We start from the raw sequence: 18,543 nt of genomic DNA on the forward strand, positions 1-18,543 counted from the left end.
GATGGTTCCTTTGAAAGGGCATGGCTGACTTCCTTCCTCTTCGTTCCCTAATCCGATGAGACGATGACCTCGCCGTCTTGTGTTCTCCCCCAAAAACAACAACAGTACTAGTCACACTTTGTTCAGCACTACAACTACTTCACACTCCACATTTTCACAAGGGAGCTGCTACTTCTACACTACTTTTCTTAACTGCATCAAACCAACTCATAGCCATTTGCACAATGCCAGTAGTATCTTCTAACATCCTAATCTTCCTATTCATGAAGTCATATATTAAAAACAAAGATTCCAAGACTTACCAAGCGGGAAAGCGCTGGTAGATAGGCACAATAAATAAAACACACAAACCCACAACAGATCAACAGAGGTAGAAGTTATTAAAATAATAAGACAGGTGAGAGAACCAGAAACCCATGGCATTTAGCCCATTTGTGTGGGAGAAAGATGTTTTATTTATTGTGCCTATCTACCGGCGCTTTCCCGCTTGGTAAGTCTTGGAATCTTTGTTTTTAATAAATTTTTCCCATGTGGAAGTTTCTTTCTATTTTATTTATTCATGAAATCATTCACACAGTTATCTCATTATGTCATACTAACAACCAACGCACATGCACTCATGTCCATCAAGAATTTATGCTCCTTATTATTCGCTGTTCCAAGCAAGGAACAATCTGTCTCTGCACGCAGTGTACCATTTTATTGGGAATTACCTTAGACAGTGAAGGCACTCTTGTTTGCATTTAACAATTGCTTCTGTCGATTCCATTTATCCTGCTTCCTATATTCATATTTGCATAATTGGAGTCATCAATATCTGGATTCTGTGACAGTTGTCACTTGTTGTCAAGCCTTCGAAGTAAACACTCCGAAAATGAATTCACGGAATACAGATAGTCATGGCTCCAGTCATGCAAGTATCACTTTATCTGATTGTCTGTACATGGAATGCATAGTGGCATGAAGATAGCATTATTGAGATGCCGAAACTCAGTGTCTAAATAAAGTAACTTCTCAAAACATAGGCCATTTGGTGATTTTCCTTGGTAAATGTTTGACCAGCTGCTGTCCCTTACCCACAACAGATCAACAGAGGTAGAAGTTATTAAAATAATAAGACAGGTGAGAGAACCAGAAACCCATGACATTTAGCCCATTTGTGTGGGAGAAAGATGTGAAATTTACTCAGGTAGTGGATTATTGGAGTTTCCTGGAATATTAGGCTCTACCTTTTGTGGATTGACGTTACTTGCTTATGTGTCATTTCTTCATTCTTGAAAACTTGAGGTCACTATTCCATAAAATCAGTAAACAGTATGGGTAAGAGATGAGAATAAAATGTTAGTATGAAACACTACAAAGCATGTAATATAAGCTACTCATTGCCTTTTCCAGATCTCTGCTACTTTTGTTATTTTAGTCAACAAATTATCACAGTGTATGTATGTTTAACTGACATTTCTACTTCATATTATTACAGCCGTTGCTCGATACTGGAGAGTATGAATTCATACTAGATCGAGCATGTGTGCAGTTTGATCCAGACTCTCCAGATTTTTGTAGAGTTCGAGATCAAACATTTGACCATGTGGAGAAATCACGTCATTTCTCAAAGTTAAGATCAACTCGTCATTTTGGCCCATTAGCCTTCTACCTTGCGTGGCACAGAAATATTGATTCTCTTCTCTTAGACATTGTGTCTGATGGCAGGTAAGTACATAATAATTAGTTTGTTAAACACACTTCAGGTAAGGAAACTGAAAATTGATAATAAAAAATAATAGCTATGAAGTACAGGCAGATAAAAACGTGATAATGTAATTAAAGATTATGGTAAAATTATGGCTTCAGGCATTGAATTTATAAAATTCACAGCTTCCGAGAGATTGTGTAAAATTTAAAATATTACAGTTTGTTTCTTGTATTTCTCCAAATTACTGACTTTAGGAGGCTCAACAGTGAATTTAACCGAAAAGAAGTATATAAGAATAAGTAAAAAAAGCTATACTCCCGGCAGAACCACAGCTTCTTCTTTTGGGGCAGAAAAGATGAAATAATTGAAGGAAAGTTGTAGGCTGAAGACATAAATCAGTATCCCAGTTAAGGGATGGAAAGCTGACAAAGATGAAGGAAAATGTAGTGTAGATCACTATACTTAAAAGTGTTAAACATGGCGACTTATTGGCAACGATATATAATTTCCAAACTTAGGAATTGTACAGCCAACCAGTTGCAGATAACTGTTTGGTACATTGACCAAGGTTTCAACACTTACTAAGGGAGTGTTCATCAAAATGAAATTTTGAGAAACCATAAACTGTATTTAACTAGAAAAAAAAAAGAAATGCATCAGTCCCCTGTCTGTCTGCCCCCCCCCCCCCCCCCCCCCCGCCCTTTTTTATTTTATTTTTTAAATTATGTAAAATTTATTTGTGTCTGTCAACCTGATAAGTTTCACTTTGTTGTCTGCCATTTGATACCTACAGTGGAAAACTGATTCCTCGACAGAGCTATGTGCATCTATATTCTTGCTGCATGTTTCTGAATGCTACACAGAGTGTGTTCACTAAGTTTCAAAACTGATTTTTTCCTGGGTAGGGGAGGGCACGCAGACATGTTCCACCAATAGGGTGAAGTAGTGAGACCAGACTAGCAACAGTTACCTCTGAGATGGTGGAATGAGCAGATCGATTGTGGCATGAGTGCATGTCAGTGTCTCCATCTAAAACTTGTTAAGTTGAAAATGCATCTTTATTTGGAGTAGCGTTATTCGATAAAGTTCTGTGAGAAACTGAACAAAACTGTTAGAGGGGCTTTTGATATGGTTCAGGACGCCTATAAGGAAGAAGCCATGTTACATTACATAGTTTGCATGTGACACAAGAGGTTCAGAGATAGCTGCAAGGATTGCATTGGGAGACCTCAATATGCCAAACTGATGAAAATTTGGTGAAAGTGTGTTTGTTCCTGCAGGACGGACTGTCACTGTCACATGATGCTGAAGTGCTCTGCCATTTGAAGGACCAAGTCCACCATGTCTGCCCAGAGATCAAACACGATTGGGTTCATCACCATGACAGTGTGCCCTCTTACACGTCACTCTCTGCCAGTGACATTTTGGCCAAGTTCAATGTGGCAACACTGCTGCAGCCTCCCTGTAAGGCTGACGTACCTCCCAGAAACTTCTTTTTGTTCCCCGAATCAAGAGAGACCTGAAAGGGAAGCAATTCGACACAATTCCAGCGGTCCAGGCAGCTTTGATGAAGTCCTTTGACAGCCTTCCATGTGAAGGGTTCCAGGGAGCCTGTGAACAATGGAAGAAACACTGGCAGTGGTGTGTTGATGCCCAAGGGTCATAAGTATTTTGAAGACTTTTAGTTCGCTGAACAAAAATGTTTATTAAATTTTTTGTTGCGAGACAAGTCTCAAAACTTAATGAATGCCCACTGTATCTACTCTCCTTTCACTATCTTGTTGTCTCATTTGTTTCTTATTTCCTTAAATACCACAAAGAACTCACTGCAGTCCAGCTGCTATCCATTTGTCTTGCTGTACGTCCCACCCTTCTTAATTTCATTTTCATCATAATTAAGCCTTACAATCCAGTCTGTATCCTGATTTACTATTTTGTTTTTCCACCTCCCCTAGCAATTCCAAACTAACATATCATCATCATTCACTGAGTAAAAATATCTCTTAAGTTTATGTTAAATATACATTTGTCACTGTCTTAATTTGTACCTGCTATTGCACATTTATTGCAATAGTTTCATTTCAGAAAAATTAGAATTGGTTTTTTTTGACACTCAATATATGGACTGAAGTGCCAAAGAAACTGGTGTAGGCATACATATTCAATTACAGAGATATGTAAACAGGCAGAATACAGCTCTATAGTCGCCAAATCCTATATAACGTAACAAGTGTCGGGCACAGTTGTTAGATTGGTTACTGCTGCTACAATGGTATGTTATCAAGATTTAAGTGAGTTTGAACGTGGAGATACACTCAGCGCTTGAGCAATGAGACACAGCATCTCCAAGGTATCGATGAAGTGGGCATTTTCTCGGACGATTGTTTCACAAGTGTACCATGAATAATGAGGAATCCTGTCAAACATCAAATCTTCGACATTGCTGTGGCAGGAAGAAGATCCTGCAAGAACTGGACTAAAAACAACTGAAGAGAATCGTTCACCATGTCAAAATATCATCCCTTCCGCAAATTGTTGCAGATTTCGATGCTGGGCCATCAACAAGTGTTAGCATGTGAACCATTGAACGAAACATCATCAATACGAGCTGAAGGCCCTCTCGTATACCCTTGATGACTGGTCAACATGAAGCTTTATGCCTCGCCTGGGCCTGTTAACATGACTTTGGACTGTTGATGACTTGGAAACATGTTGCCTGGTCAGACGAGTCTCAATTCAGATTGTATCCAGGAGATGGACTTGTACGAGTATGGAGAAAACCTCGTGAATTCATGGGCCCTGCATGTCAGCAGAGGACTGTTCAAGCTGATGCAGCGTGTGCAGTTGGAGTATGACTCTGACAGGTGACATGTAAGTAAGCATCCTGTCTGATCACCTGCATCCATTCATGTCCATTGTGCATTCCAATGGACTTGGATAATTCGAGCAGGACAATGTGACACCCCATACATCCAGAATTGCTACAGAGTGGCTTCAGGAACACTGTTTTGAGTTTAAACACTTCCCCAGACGTGAACGTTATTGAGCATATCTGGAATGCCTTGCTGTTCCACCCACTCATACTCTTATTGATTCATGGACAGCCCTACAGGATTCAGTGTCAGTTCCCTCCAGCACTACTACAGACATTACTTGAGTCCATGCCACTTCGTGTTACAGCATTTCTGCGTGCTTGCAGGGCCCCTACATGATATTAGATGAGTGTACCAGTTTCTTTGGCTCTTCAGAGTATAAGAATTGATTGAAAAGTTTCCATTCATAGGCCATACTGTCCAAATTTGGTATGCTAATAAGGCAAAATCACCATGAGCATTAAGGCAATTATCCCATCAATGCATCAGGGTGAAGCTACCTGTTTGGTAAAACACTGTATCTTGCTGCATAAAAAAGTCCATAACTGCCTGCTTCACATGCTTGCCTGACAGGAATCATTGATGATTCAAGACCTTTTTTAAGGGATCGAAGGCATGATAACCACATGGGGAGAGATCAGGACTGTAGGGTATGTGCTTGAATGTCTACCTCTGGAGTCAGTGTAATGGATTAGGCTAGCATCCCAAATGGACTGCCATCTTGTGTCGAATTGTGACCAGGACAGAACTTGGCACACCATTCCCCAATGATGGTTTTCTAGCGACTTGCTGCCCCATACACATTTTTCATTCTCTGATGGATGTCTACTGGTGTTTAGTCTTTGGCAGCTGAGAAAAGAATAGCAGCATGTTGGTCCTGTTTGGTTGCATTTGGTAATAACATCACCATAGTTCACATTTCTGCATTTACTACACACTCATTGGAAAGACACAAATGCCACACTGATCTGTTGCCCACATGTTGCTGCTTACATACCTGCATCAGAGTCATACTATATTTCATCATGCTGTAGCAACACCCTCAAACAGGAACACTTTAATTGTCACTTACATTTCACCAAAAGCACCTTAATCCATTATTGTTAGTTTTCTGTATATTTATTTTATTTAGTTTATGCCTTCAACTCTCTTTAATACAAAAACATATCAACTGTTTTTGCAACTTCATGTTAATTTCTACAATTTTTGACATGTTGATTATACATTATTTTAGTCTTCGGGCCTGATTTCAAACTTACTCTATTTAGTTTTTACGTTTCACCTAGAGGTGGTAGTATAATGCCGTCTTCAAAAGAGAAGCATTTTAGATATCTCCAAATAGTTTTACAATGTAATTTTGTATCATGTTGCCTTCAGATGTATTATCTTTTTCATTAGAACACCATCACCTCTAGTTTCCATTCCTTTTTCCATATCTTGAATTACTTTACACACTTTGTCCAAATTTTCACATTGGACATTATGAATTGCCTGTGTTTCTGAGTTATCTCTTGAGCTGCACCAACATTGAAGATAATGTCCAAAGTTTTGTAAAATTGTTGAGTTACTTCACTGTTTGTCATTGTGACTAATGAAATGCAATGTATACCTGAAATGCATTTCACTCTTAACAGGGTGCATTACACTCCTATCTGTTTTTTTTTTTTTAATCATTTCCCTCTTTCCTTTTGAAAATTTCCAAGTGGTTCAAAATTACCCCCAGCCTCTACAATATCTTTATTCTTTAATAAAAATGCAGCTTGAAACAAGGAAACCAGTTGGCTAGCCAGCAGCTACCACGAGGACACAAAATTCCAAGTACCAAGTACAGAAATTGTTTCTACTTTTGTGTCTATTGCCAGTACTTGCTGTTGTGTCTCCATAATGTGATTTTCTCATTGAATTTTGCTTTTAATACAAAATAAATATTCACTTCATTTTTAGCTCCGTTTAGTCCTTGGTAATTCATTTCTCAAGTTTTATTCTGAAGGACTCTATTGATCCGTCCAGATTCCATGCTCATTAGCATGCCACTTCCAGGATTCAGGAAGGTGCACTGGTGGATTAACTATGAGAACCAGTCTGCCAGTCAGTCTGGAAGTGGTTTTCAGGCGCTTTCCCACATGTAACTAGCTGAATACTGATATTGCACCTCAGTAACACATTTAGAAAAGATGTGCATAATTTGTAACAAATAACACTACATGCAAACAGTTGAGGTTCACAAATTCTATCTGGAGGAGGGTGGGGAGGGGGAGGGCATCCAGCCGCATTCTACCACTAACATTGCCAAATCCAATAATTAAAATGCCAACTCTAAGATATATGGTAGAGGCCATGAAAATTAAGATGATTCTGGATGAGTATATTTACAACAAACTTGTTCTTTCAGTAAATTCTACTAACAAATCATCTGTCACTACTGATGTCATACCCAAAGCTTGCTACTGAAGTACCGTTAACTAGCCTTCATTTTGAAACTTCCTGACAGATTGAAACTGTGTGCTGGACCAAGACTCAAACTCAGGACCTTTGCCTTTCGTGGGCAAGTGTTGTACTGGCTGAGCTACCCAAGCATGACTCACGACCCATTCCTGCAGTTTCGATTCTGCCGGAACCTCGTGTCCTACCTTCGAAACTTCCAGTCGGTAGAGCACTTGCACGCGAAAGGCAAAGGTCCTGAGTTAGAGTATTGGTCTGGCACACAGTTTTAATCTGCCAGGAGGTTTTATATCAGCCCACACTCCATTGCAGAGTGAAAAATCTCATTTTGGAACGTCCCCCACGAGTGGTTAAGCATGTCTCTGCATTATTCTTTCTTCCAGGAGTGACAGTTCTGCAAGATTCGCAGAAGAGCTTCTGTGAAGTTTAGAAGTTAGGAGATGAGATACTGGTAGAATTGAAGCTGTGGAAACGGGTTGAGAGTCATACTTGGGTAGCTCAGTTGGTAGAGCATGTGTCCATGAAAGACAATGGTCCCGAGTTCGAGTCTCGATCTGGCACACAGTATTAATCTGCCAGGAAGCTGTTTATCAGTGCACACTCCACTGCAGAGTGAAAATCTCATTCTATTCTTCATTTCATTTTCACAGTCATGGCCCTCACAGTCATATGTCTTCTACCACCACCTGCTCAGTTTGTGAGAATGTTGGTGGATAGGTGGTGAACAGTATTGTTTAGGGGGTGAACAGTATTGTTTTCTACATTTTTTTCTTTGATTTTAAAATAAGTCTTGCTATTTTGGATGAGATCCATTTAATATGCACAACAATTTTTTTAAAATAATTTTCCTGTTTGCAGTGGAGTGCTGCCCTTAATTTCCTCACTGGTCAGTTTCTCTGTAGTGCAGCATATATCCTGATGTTAATTCTATGAGGAGTGTTCCATATTGATTTACCCTTTTTTATTTTCATTTCTCATTATGTGCCATCTAACGCACCATGCAGTTGCAAGGCCTACTCATACCTGTACGTGACAGGACAATCACTAAAGGTGTAACCCTTGCACAGTGCAGCCCATTTTTCCAGTTGCTGTCACAGTGGACAATATGGACTCCAACCATCAAGGACAGTGCTGTATACCATGGTTTCTGTAGAAAGGCAGTGTAAACACTGTGGATATTCACATGCAGTTGGTGGCAATGTGTAAAGAATGTGCACTGTCATGAAAAATCATGTACAACTGATTGGATGGCTGGAAAATTGGACGCACATCAATGGAGAAAAGAACAAGTTCTGAAAGGAAAATTACGGGTAATACCAGTTGACATTTCGAGAGTGGAAAAGCGTATTTGGGACAATAGATGCATCACATTCACAGAGATGGAGGTGGCCACAAGACTTTCCAGAAGCTCCCTACAGCACATAGTGCATGAACACCTTAAGCTTGGGATGGTGTCTGTTACGTTAGTTCCCAAATCCCAGAATGTAGCTCAAACACAACAACGCAAGGACATGTACTGTGACCTCCTTCAACGCCACAGCCATGACCCAGTAGGTTTCGTGTCCAAACTTGTGACTGGCCATGAGATGTGGCTCTGTTAGCAAGAGTCAGAAACCAAAGTCCAATCAATGCAGTGGAAGCATGCAGGCAGCTCCCACAGAAATAGTTCTGTACACACATTTAATAGGAAAACAAATTGCCACAGTCTTTTGGGACAAGGATGGCATCCTCCTTATTGACTAGGTGGAACCAGGGACCACCATTAATATCACAGCATATAAGGCGACTCAGAGGTTGCACTGTGCAATTCAAAAGAAACTGCCAATTAAATGGACAAAATGAGTGCTCTTGTAACACAACACCACTCACTCCCATATAAGTAGGACAACCATGGCTTCCATCAAGTGACATTAGGTTCCAGGTACTGCCACACTTACCATATTATTCTGACTTGGCCTCTTCTGATTATCACCTGTTCAGGCTGTGAAGAAAACTCTGAGAGATCATCATTTTGCAGAATTTCAGGAACGGCAAGCAGCTGTTCTGCAGTGGATATGATAGATTTCAACAAAAATGTGGCTCTAGCAGGGTCTATAGAAGTTGCCTTGGTGGTGGTGCAAGTGTGTACAGTTCAGTGGAGATTACATTGAAAAAGTGCATGTATCTGCTGAGGCATAAAGGTTCTTAGTGCGTGTATTTATATATAAAAATATGTAAATCAGTATGAAATGTGCCTTGTATTTGGCCATTACTTTTTTCCCCATATTTCTGATACCTGTACGGTAATTCACTTGTTGTTACTTAATATCCCTTTTAACCTATAAATTATTGCTTCTCAAGAGGAAGAAGAAGTAGTAGTCCACATTATTGTCTGTTAAGCCAATCTTTGTGTAGCAAGGTGTGAGTGCAAAAATAGCAGAGCTTTCCCTATGACATGAAGCCATGGTCTCATCTGTGGCAATGGTACACTAGCGTAACAAGGCCCAGATAGCTGGATGAGACATGTAAACAGGTGTAAACATTGGGACTTATGTTCCAACTATTTGTTGCTCTTGTATTATCCATAATTGTGCTATTACTAGAACTTTTCACTGCTATGTGGCAGTGTTGTTGTAGTGTCTTGCTCATCCATTTCTAATGACCTCAATATTAACAGGACGTTAAACCCCGATCTTCCTTCCTCCCGTCTCTTGCTCAGTTAAAGTTGAGAACTTGGAGTAAAATAAAAAAGCTTTTTATTGTCAGGACATCAAAGGTTCCTAGTGCTTTGATGCATCTTAGTTTACTTGTCTTGTGATGACTCTTACCTGAACTCTTACTTGAAATAAGCCTAAGAATTGTCAGTTAAGAATGTTGCACAAAACATGCACAGTGTAATAGACAAAAATTAATTTTATCACATAAATCAAGCCACGTAAAGTTTGGAACATTATACACTGTCCAGTCACATTACTGTGACCACCTGTCAAAAGACGGAATAATCACCTTTTGCAGTGCAGACCACTATAAGACAAGCAGGAAGAGAGTTAATGATGATCTGGAAGGTACCGACAATGATGTGGTGCCATGCCGACTCCATTGACATGGCTAACTGCTCTAGGTTTTTCAGTTGAGGATCCAAGGCGCGAATAGCCAGATTGTGGTTGTCTCACAGATTCTCGATTGGGTTTAAAACTGGGAGGTTTGGTGGCCAGGAGAGTACGGTAAACTCATCCTGGTGTTCTTCAAACCATGAACATGCACTGTGAGCTGTGTGACTCACTGCATTGTCCTGCTACTAGATGCCATCATGTTGAGGAAAGACAAACAGCATGTAGGAGTGGACATGGTCACCAAGGATAGATGCATACCTACCGTATTTACTCGAATCTAAGCCGCACTCTTTTTGCCAGTTTTTGTAATCCAAAAAACCACGTGCAGCTTAGAATCAAGTGCAAAGTAAGCGGAAGCTCTGAAAAATCTTGGTAGGTGCCGCCACAACTAACTTCTGCCGTCTCATACACTCCTGGAAATGGAAAAAAGAACACATTGACACCGGTGTGTCAGACCCACCATACTTGCTCCGGACACTGCGAGAGGGCTGTACGAGCAATGATCACACGCACGGCACAGCGGACACACCAGGAACTGCGGTGTTGGCCTCGAATGGCGCTAGCTGCGCAGCATTTGTGCACCGCCGCCATCAGTGTCAGCCAGTTTGCCGTGGCATACGGAGCTCCATCGCAGTCTTTAACACTGGTAGCATGCCGCGACAGCGTGGACGTGAACCGTATGTGCAGTTGACGGACTTTGAGCGAGGGCATATAGTGAGCATGCGGGAGGCCGGGTGGACGAACCGCCGAATTGCTTAACACGTGGGGCGGGAGGTCTCCACAGTACATCGATGTTGTCGCCAGTGGTCGGCGGAAGGTGCACGTGCCCGTCGACCTGGGACCGGACTGCAGCGACACACGGATGCACGCCAAGGCCGTAGGATCCTACGCAGTGCCGTAGGGGACCGCACTGCCACTTCCCAGCAAATTAGGGACACTGTTGCTCCTGGGGTATCGGCAAGGACCATTCGCAACCGTCTCCATGAAGCTGGGCTACGGTCCTGCACCCCGTTAGGCCATCTTCCGCTCACGCCCCAACATCGTGCAGCCCGCCTCCAGTGGTGTCGCGACAGGCGTGAATGGAGGAACGAATGGAGAAGTGTCGTCTTCAGCGATGAGAGTCGCTTCTGCCTTGGTGCCAATGATGGTCGTATGCGTGTTTGGCGCCGTGCAGGTGAGCACCACAATCAGGACTGCATACGACCGAAGCACACAGGGCCAACACCCGGCATCATGGTGTGGGGAGCGATCTCGTACACTGGCCGTACACCTCTGGTGATCATCGAGGGGACACTGAATAGTGCACGGTACATCCAAACCGTCATCGAACCCATCGTTCTACCATTACTAGACCGGCAAGGGAACGTGCTGTTCCAACAGGACAATGCACGTCCGCATGTATCCCGTGCCACCCAACGTGCTCTAGAAGGTGTAAGTCAACTACCCTGGCCAGCAAGATCTCCGGATCTGTCCCCCATTGAGCATGTTTGGGACTGGATGAAGCATCGTATCACGCGGTCTGCATGTCCAGCACGAACGCTGGTCCAACTGAGGGGCCAGGTGGAAATGGCATGGCAAGCCGTTCCACAGGACTACATCCAGCATCTCTACGATCGTCTCCATGGGAGAATAGCAGCCTGCATTGCTGCGAAAGGTGGATATACACTGTACTAGTGCCGACATTGTGCATGCTCTGTTGCCTGTGTCTATGTGCCTGTGGTTCTGTCAGTGTGATCATGTGATGTATCTGACCCCAGGAATGTGTCAATAAAGTTTCCCCTTCCTGGAACAATGAATTCACGGTGTTCTTATTTCAATTTCCAGGAGTGTATATGTAGCACTATACAGGCATGCTTCGCAGGCACAAATATAAATACTGGCGCCAAAACCTATGCGTCAGTAAATAAATCAAAAGAAAAGGTTCAAGAATGTAAACATTATGCCATGTATTCTTTCGTGTTTGCTGCTATCTGATTTAAATCCTGTCTGCCTAATAAACTACGAAACTAGAGTGAGACAACAGCAAACACGGAAGAATATACATATAATGTCATGTTTATATTAATATTATTCTTATGCTGAATAGTGATACAGTCAGAAATGAAGCACGAACCTAAGATGACTCTAATTTCTGTGCAGAATGTAATGTACTAAAGAGGCATCTGCAAAGATTTTCAAATGGAGAAAAATTTTCACTAAACTGTCATTCGGAACAAATTCTGTCATACACAGTCTATTATTTGGTTCTTGCTGATCATTATCAAAGAAAGCAGCAGTGTAAGTAACAACAAATAGCAGTCTCTTGCTGTTGTTTCGGTTATGAGACAATTCCTCTCTTTTTTTTTTTTTTTTTTTGCATCGTAAGCCGCAGCAGTGTGCACAAAAGCAAGCCATGCCGCGAGCGGCCACAGGTCGTAAACACTCATTATCAGAATGCGACAAACAATGCATGACACAGTACAATAATGCATTTTTAGCTTAGAGTGGCGTAAACACCTATAACAAAGAGAACAGCACTTACTAGATCAAAGCAAAATAAACAATTGATTCAAAGGAAGGGTACCCACATAAATACGGACGGAGTGCCTGACACATAGCAATGGCTATTTTGTAAAACTTAACTGTTAAGCTTACGACTCGAACCAAACTACTGTAGCTGTATCTTCATCCATTTGACCTCAATTGTGTCTCATGTTACAATGGACCAATTTTGTTTCTATTTGGAGGGGCGGTCTAAAACTTTTCTCTCCCCTTGATATTAGTCTCAAATTTCAGGCACGGCTTAGATTCGGGAATTTTTTTTTTTCCTTGATTACGAGTCTCATTTCTCAGGTGCAGCTTAGATTCGAGTGTGGCGTTGATTCGAGTAAATACTGTATGTTGATCCATTGCGCCCTCCAGAATGATGAGATCTCCCAGAGTATGCCATGAAAACATTCCACAGACCGTAACTCTCTCTCCCTTTGTAAGATCCAATGGCCATCTGTCCAATAGAGCATAAAAATGATTCGTCTGTAAAGGCCACATACCACCATTCTGTGGACATTCAGTGTGGTATTAGCATGTAAATTCCAGCCTTCAGCATTGCCAGTAAACAGCAGTCAGCATGGGTGCATGAACCATGCACCTGCTGTAGAGGCCCACAGGCAACAATGTTTGCTGAACGGTTATTGAAGAGACATTGTTGGTAGTCCCTTGGTTCATTTTGGTGGTGACGTGCTCAACTATTGGACATCTAGTCGCCCATATGCATCTGCACAGCTGTCATTCACCCCCTCATCTATGGCTCAAAGTGCACCACAGTTGCTTCAGAGCCAGTTTTAGATAGCAATGTTTTGCCATTCATGGTATACTTAAACCATTGCCGTATGCAAATAGTTTATAAACTTAGTTGTTTTGGAAATGCTTCACCCTTCACTCAAAAGCCAATGATCACTCCCTTTTGGAAGTAAGGTAAATCACTCAGTTACAGCATCACAACAATGACTGTACTGTTTCCGCCTCCCTCCGACATGCTGTATGTACTTTCCACTGTTAGTGCTGCTACCTGCTGTCTGTAAGTGGTTATTCCATGTTGATGTTGAACATAGGCAGTATTCACAATAATGTAACTGGTAAGAATTGAAAGTAAGATGTTTCTGAACTAGTGTACATTTTGAAATGTGTCTGCATCAGTGATCGATACCTCATAAAATAAAGAAAATATGGCATCAAATAACTAGACCAGCGACAGAAATAATCTGATAGAAAAAGCAGTGTACAGACCAAGAAGAGGAAAATAGATGTAATGCATTGATTAGAAAAGCCACAGAATTTTGAATTATTCGTAAACATAAATTTAATAATAATACTTTCAGGTATCAGTATGTTAATTTCTCTGTGGTAAAAGTAATGTGTGTCTATTAATTTAAATAAAAAATTCGAAATAAGACTTTGGCATTTCCAATATAGACTTCAGCGCAGGTTAAATTATTAATAGAATTCTGCAGCCTTACTTACATGGTTGGTTTTCTATTTTGCTTTGCATACAAATTGTTCATTTTCATTGGCATTGGCATTCTTTTTTAACAGGTTAGATGAAGCCACAGCTTTGATTAATCTGTTTCATAAACTGAATCCAAGTTTGGAGTCTGCAATAGCTGCTGCTGAATATGAAGGAGATGACCTTGGCTTGATAAGGGTAAGTCTTATATTATTGAAAACATTCAGTATTCTATAAACTGTATGCAAAGAATGGATAACTCCTCAGGTGATAATGTGGATAACAGATTTTTATCCTTTGTGCACTGTGTAATATATTGTTATTGTGATCTTCTTAAATGTTTTTGGTGTATTATGTGCATTTATTTTTCCTTGTTTCGGAGACTTTTAGGAATTAGAACTTTTTACTAAATTGTCATCTAGGATGTCATTTCAAATTGTCAAACTATAAGGAGTTTAAATGTTTGTGAGTATTTAATAGTATTGAATATAATTTCCCAACAGAAGTTAGTATAGTAACAGGGCAACCACTGTTCAAGTAAGAGACTAAAAAATTCTGCCAAGGCAAAAGTGTGCACAATTTGAGCAGTTATTGTTTCTGTACTAAATTGTTTCTTTGAATAACAGAAATTTCCTTCATTGTATTGCACTTAAACAATACTAACAGTGGACACACACATCATTCACTGTTACAATGACCTGTATTACTCGAGGGAATAATATTTTCTACATACAAAGTAAGATTACTGAATGACACAAGAATAATATTAAGCAGTATGTTTTGTGAGAAAATAAGTTACCATTCATTCTGACTCTTGCACATAGATTGAGAGCAAAAGAATAATGTTAATAATATTAATAATAATGATACCTTTAAATACCAGTGCTGTATGCTACCCTGGTGAATGAGTGTATGGCACTTCCCTATAGATGTATTACTGGTAGTCACACCTATGCCTCATACAACTAATGACAGCACAGTTAGTTGATGGAATGAATTGTCTGGTCTTCCAGTTTCTTTTGGATTTCACAGTGTACATAAAAAGTTGCTATGAATGAAAGCAGTCAGAAAGAAATACATATTTTATATTCGTTAGGATACAAATTGTTTGGAAGAAGTTTGGGTGGGCTAGATGAAGCTCTATGGGCATATTACCATGCTGCACAAATTATCTGAATGCAAATTTAGAAAATGGGGGAGACATTTTAGGTGTAGTGTTCCACCCATAACAACAAGAGTTAAAGAGCCATAGGCATTTGCAAATGAAAGGAGTGTTGGTGGTGGTGGTGTTGGTGGTGGTGGTGTTGGTGGTGGTGGTGGTGGTGGTGGTGGTGGTGGTGCGGGGGGGGGGGGGGGGTTTACTATTGTGCTCTTAGGAATCTACAGATTTCATTTATTCATTGCAGTATCTAGTGAATTTTAAGTAATGATTGTGTGTGATTCTACTACACCATGTGTGTAGCCCATTTTGCATTACATAAGTACCACTAAAAAAAAAAAAAAAATTAATGTACATGGCAGATTACTCATTCCTTTTATACAGGTGGCAGTTTCTACACAGTCATGAAATGAACACAAGTGCCTGTCTCGCTCCCCCACACACAAAAACACACTCACTAATAATGTTTTCAGCATGCATTCTTACAAAGTTTCCATTCCAGCATATTTCTTGCATAAAATATGATATTGTATTTGTGGACTTGATACTGTCATCAGTAGACATCTCTGACATCTGTTGTTCAGTTGTTCTTGATAGTGTTTTCCTCAAAGGAGAAAAAAGGAAGGAAGATATTTTTATTTGTTTGTTTTATTTTTCAGTATAAACAATGATCAGCTTTTCACATACTAAAAGTAATTTGGTGTGCTTAGTATCAATTTTCTTTGATATTTTGGTGCATTTGGTTGAGATGACTGATTTTGTGTCACAAGTTAGAAACAAAAAAAAATGTTTCAGTATATTTTTGTTTCAGCCTTGTTTTAGTCATTTCAAAGCCTAGACTATTGTATGGCAGTCAAGTGATATTGATAAAGTGTTTAAAAGTCACCAGAAGTGTTCTCTGAGGACAGAATTAATTTAGTTCAAAGTATTATGTTGTAGTGATGCCTAGTGATCTTTAATTAAAATTATTGTTGTTGATAGCTATATATCTCATCAAGTGACTGCAGACGGCGAGGGCAATTGGAATTGGCAATACAGACTTTGCTTGAGCTCCAGAAACAACAAGAACTAGTGGCAGAAGGAATTCAACATGCACATGGCACTGGCAGCTAGAGCAGTATGTGTAAATGTTGTGATCTGGACACAAATGTGTGTGAAATTTTGTACTAAAACACTGGTTGTTTGTTGGCTGAAGAATGTTGTACTGCTGTGTGGAAAGAATAATAAGCAGAAGATTTCAAAAATGAAATAAACCATTCCTCCCCACTCCTCTCTCTCTCTCTCTCTCTCTCTCTCTCTCTCTCTCTCTCTCTCTCTCTCTCTCTCTCTCCCCCTCTTCGGTTTATTTGGCTTACAGTTGAGGATGCTGCTCTTTGTTACATTAAAAATTCTATCTGTTTCACCAACAGCTGTCACTAGTACATTCATTTGTTATATTTTTTTATTTTTTGATGCAAAAATGTATTTAAATTAATAATGTTGATTGGAAAAAGTGAGCTGCAGTACTGTCAAAAACTGTTATGTATGGGAACATGTGAAAGGTGGTCTCTATGAGTGGGTTACATTTTCTGTAACTCTATAATAATAATCTGAGGAAAGTAATGAGATATGGATGAAATGAATGCAGTAATGTTTGACATGTGTAAAAGCATCTGTTCTTCTAAGGCCAAAAGGATAAGTTGTTGTCACAGACAATGCAGAAATAAAGTGTGTAGTAACTTAGACAATTACTGTTCTTCTTTACTAAATTTATGTTTGTATATTTCTTTTCATCTGTAGATGATTGTGGACACTGCCTTCCACCATTACAGAGTACTCAGCTCCTTCATCATGCTGGTGGCAAGTGTCCTATTACTGGAATTTGACATGGCTTAACAGTGAGAAGTAGCTGATATCATCCTCAGAATTAGTAACATCAGCAACTTAATATATCATTAATACAAAGAGACTCAAGAACAGTTTACAGTGGCAATAAGAATGTAAAGATGGGGCACCCAATGGTATGATGCCAAACAGAAATCAATGCTGCATCGTTGCAGAATCCACAGTCATTGCTGGTTTTATGAACCAAAGCACTTCATGTTGTCAAGAAGAGCCTTACTATGTCTGTATTATTGTGATCACATACTAAGCTTCACCTACCCCCTTTTATACAGTGCAATAGTGGAAATTCTTCTACAGAATAGAAGGAATTTTCAAAAAGAAACTTTTTCAGTTTCTTTCCAAATGTTATTTTGCTGTCTGTCAGATATTTTATATTGTTTGGTAAGTGATCAAAAGTTCAGTTGCAGCATTGTGCACCCGTTTTAGTGCTAAAAGAAACCTCATTGTGGAGTAATGAATGGTATTTTTGCTTCTAGTGTTGTAATTATGTGCATTATTATTCCTTTTGAACTGTAGTGGATTATTTACAACAAACTTCATGAGGGAATAAATATAATGTGGAGCACTAATCAGAATGCCGAACTCCTTAAACAGATGCCTACGAGATGGTCATGGGTGAGAACCACATATTACCGTTACATTTGATCTATGAATACTTGCTTAAAGATGAGTTACCCAAGAAAATTATGGCATAGGATATTACTTAATGCAAATATGTAAAATATGTCAACTTACTGATTTGTCTCACCCCAAGATCTGAAGCGATTCTAAGTGCAAATACGGCTGCACTACTTTGTTTTAGGAATTCCGAAATGTGCACTTACCACTTTAAATTCCCAGTAATATGGACAGAGACAGCAAAGGACCTAGAAGAGCAGTTGAACAGAATGGACAGTGTCTTGAAAGGAGGATATAAGATGAACATAAACAAATGCAAAACAAGGATAATGGAATGTAGTCTAATTAAGGTGACACTGAGGGAATTAGATTAGGAAATAAGACACTGAAAGTAGTAGCTGAGTTTTGCTATTTGGGGAAAAAACAAATGATTGTCAAAGTAGAGAGGATATAAAATGTAGATTGGCAATGGCAAGGAAAGCTTTTTTGAAGAAGAGAAATTTGTTAACATCAAATATAGATTGAAGTGTCAGAAAGTCTTTTCTGAAAGTATTTGTATGGAGTGTAGCCATGTATGGAAGTGAAACATGGACAATAACTAGTTTAGACAAGAACAGAATAGAAGCTTTCGAAATGTGGTGCTACAGAGGAATGCGAAGATTAGATGAGTAGCTCACGTAACTAATGAGGAGGTACTGAATATAAGTGGGGAGAAGAGGAATTTGTGGCGCAACTTACTAGAAGAAGAGATGTTATGAGGCATAAAGGGATCACCAATTTAGTACTGGAGGCCAGTGTGG

At 39.9% G+C, this 18,543-nt stretch overlaps 1 protein-coding gene across 1 annotated transcript in view; it reads left to right on the top strand.

Moving 5' to 3' along the window:
* The window catches only part of LOC126323758 (28S ribosomal protein S22, mitochondrial), a 31,868-nt gene extending 14,900 nt beyond the window's left edge, over positions 1–16,968 (top strand). The window contains exons 5-7 of the mRNA XM_049994760.1: positions 1,481–1,710; positions 14,172–14,280; positions 16,223–16,968. Of these exons, the coding sequence (XP_049850717.1) occupies positions 1,481–1,710; positions 14,172–14,280; positions 16,223–16,354 (471 nt within the window). The 3' untranslated portion in view covers positions 16,355–16,968. The remainder of the gene's footprint in view (positions 1–1,480; positions 1,711–14,171; positions 14,281–16,222) is intronic.
* The last annotated feature ends 1,575 nt before the right edge of the window (positions 16,969–18,543 follow it).

The sequence above is a fragment of the Schistocerca gregaria genome, chromosome 2, assembly GCF_023897955.1.
Source record: "Schistocerca gregaria isolate iqSchGreg1 chromosome 2, iqSchGreg1.2, whole genome shotgun sequence".
In the NCBI taxonomy this organism is placed as follows: domain Eukaryota; kingdom Metazoa; phylum Arthropoda; class Insecta; order Orthoptera; family Acrididae; genus Schistocerca; species Schistocerca gregaria.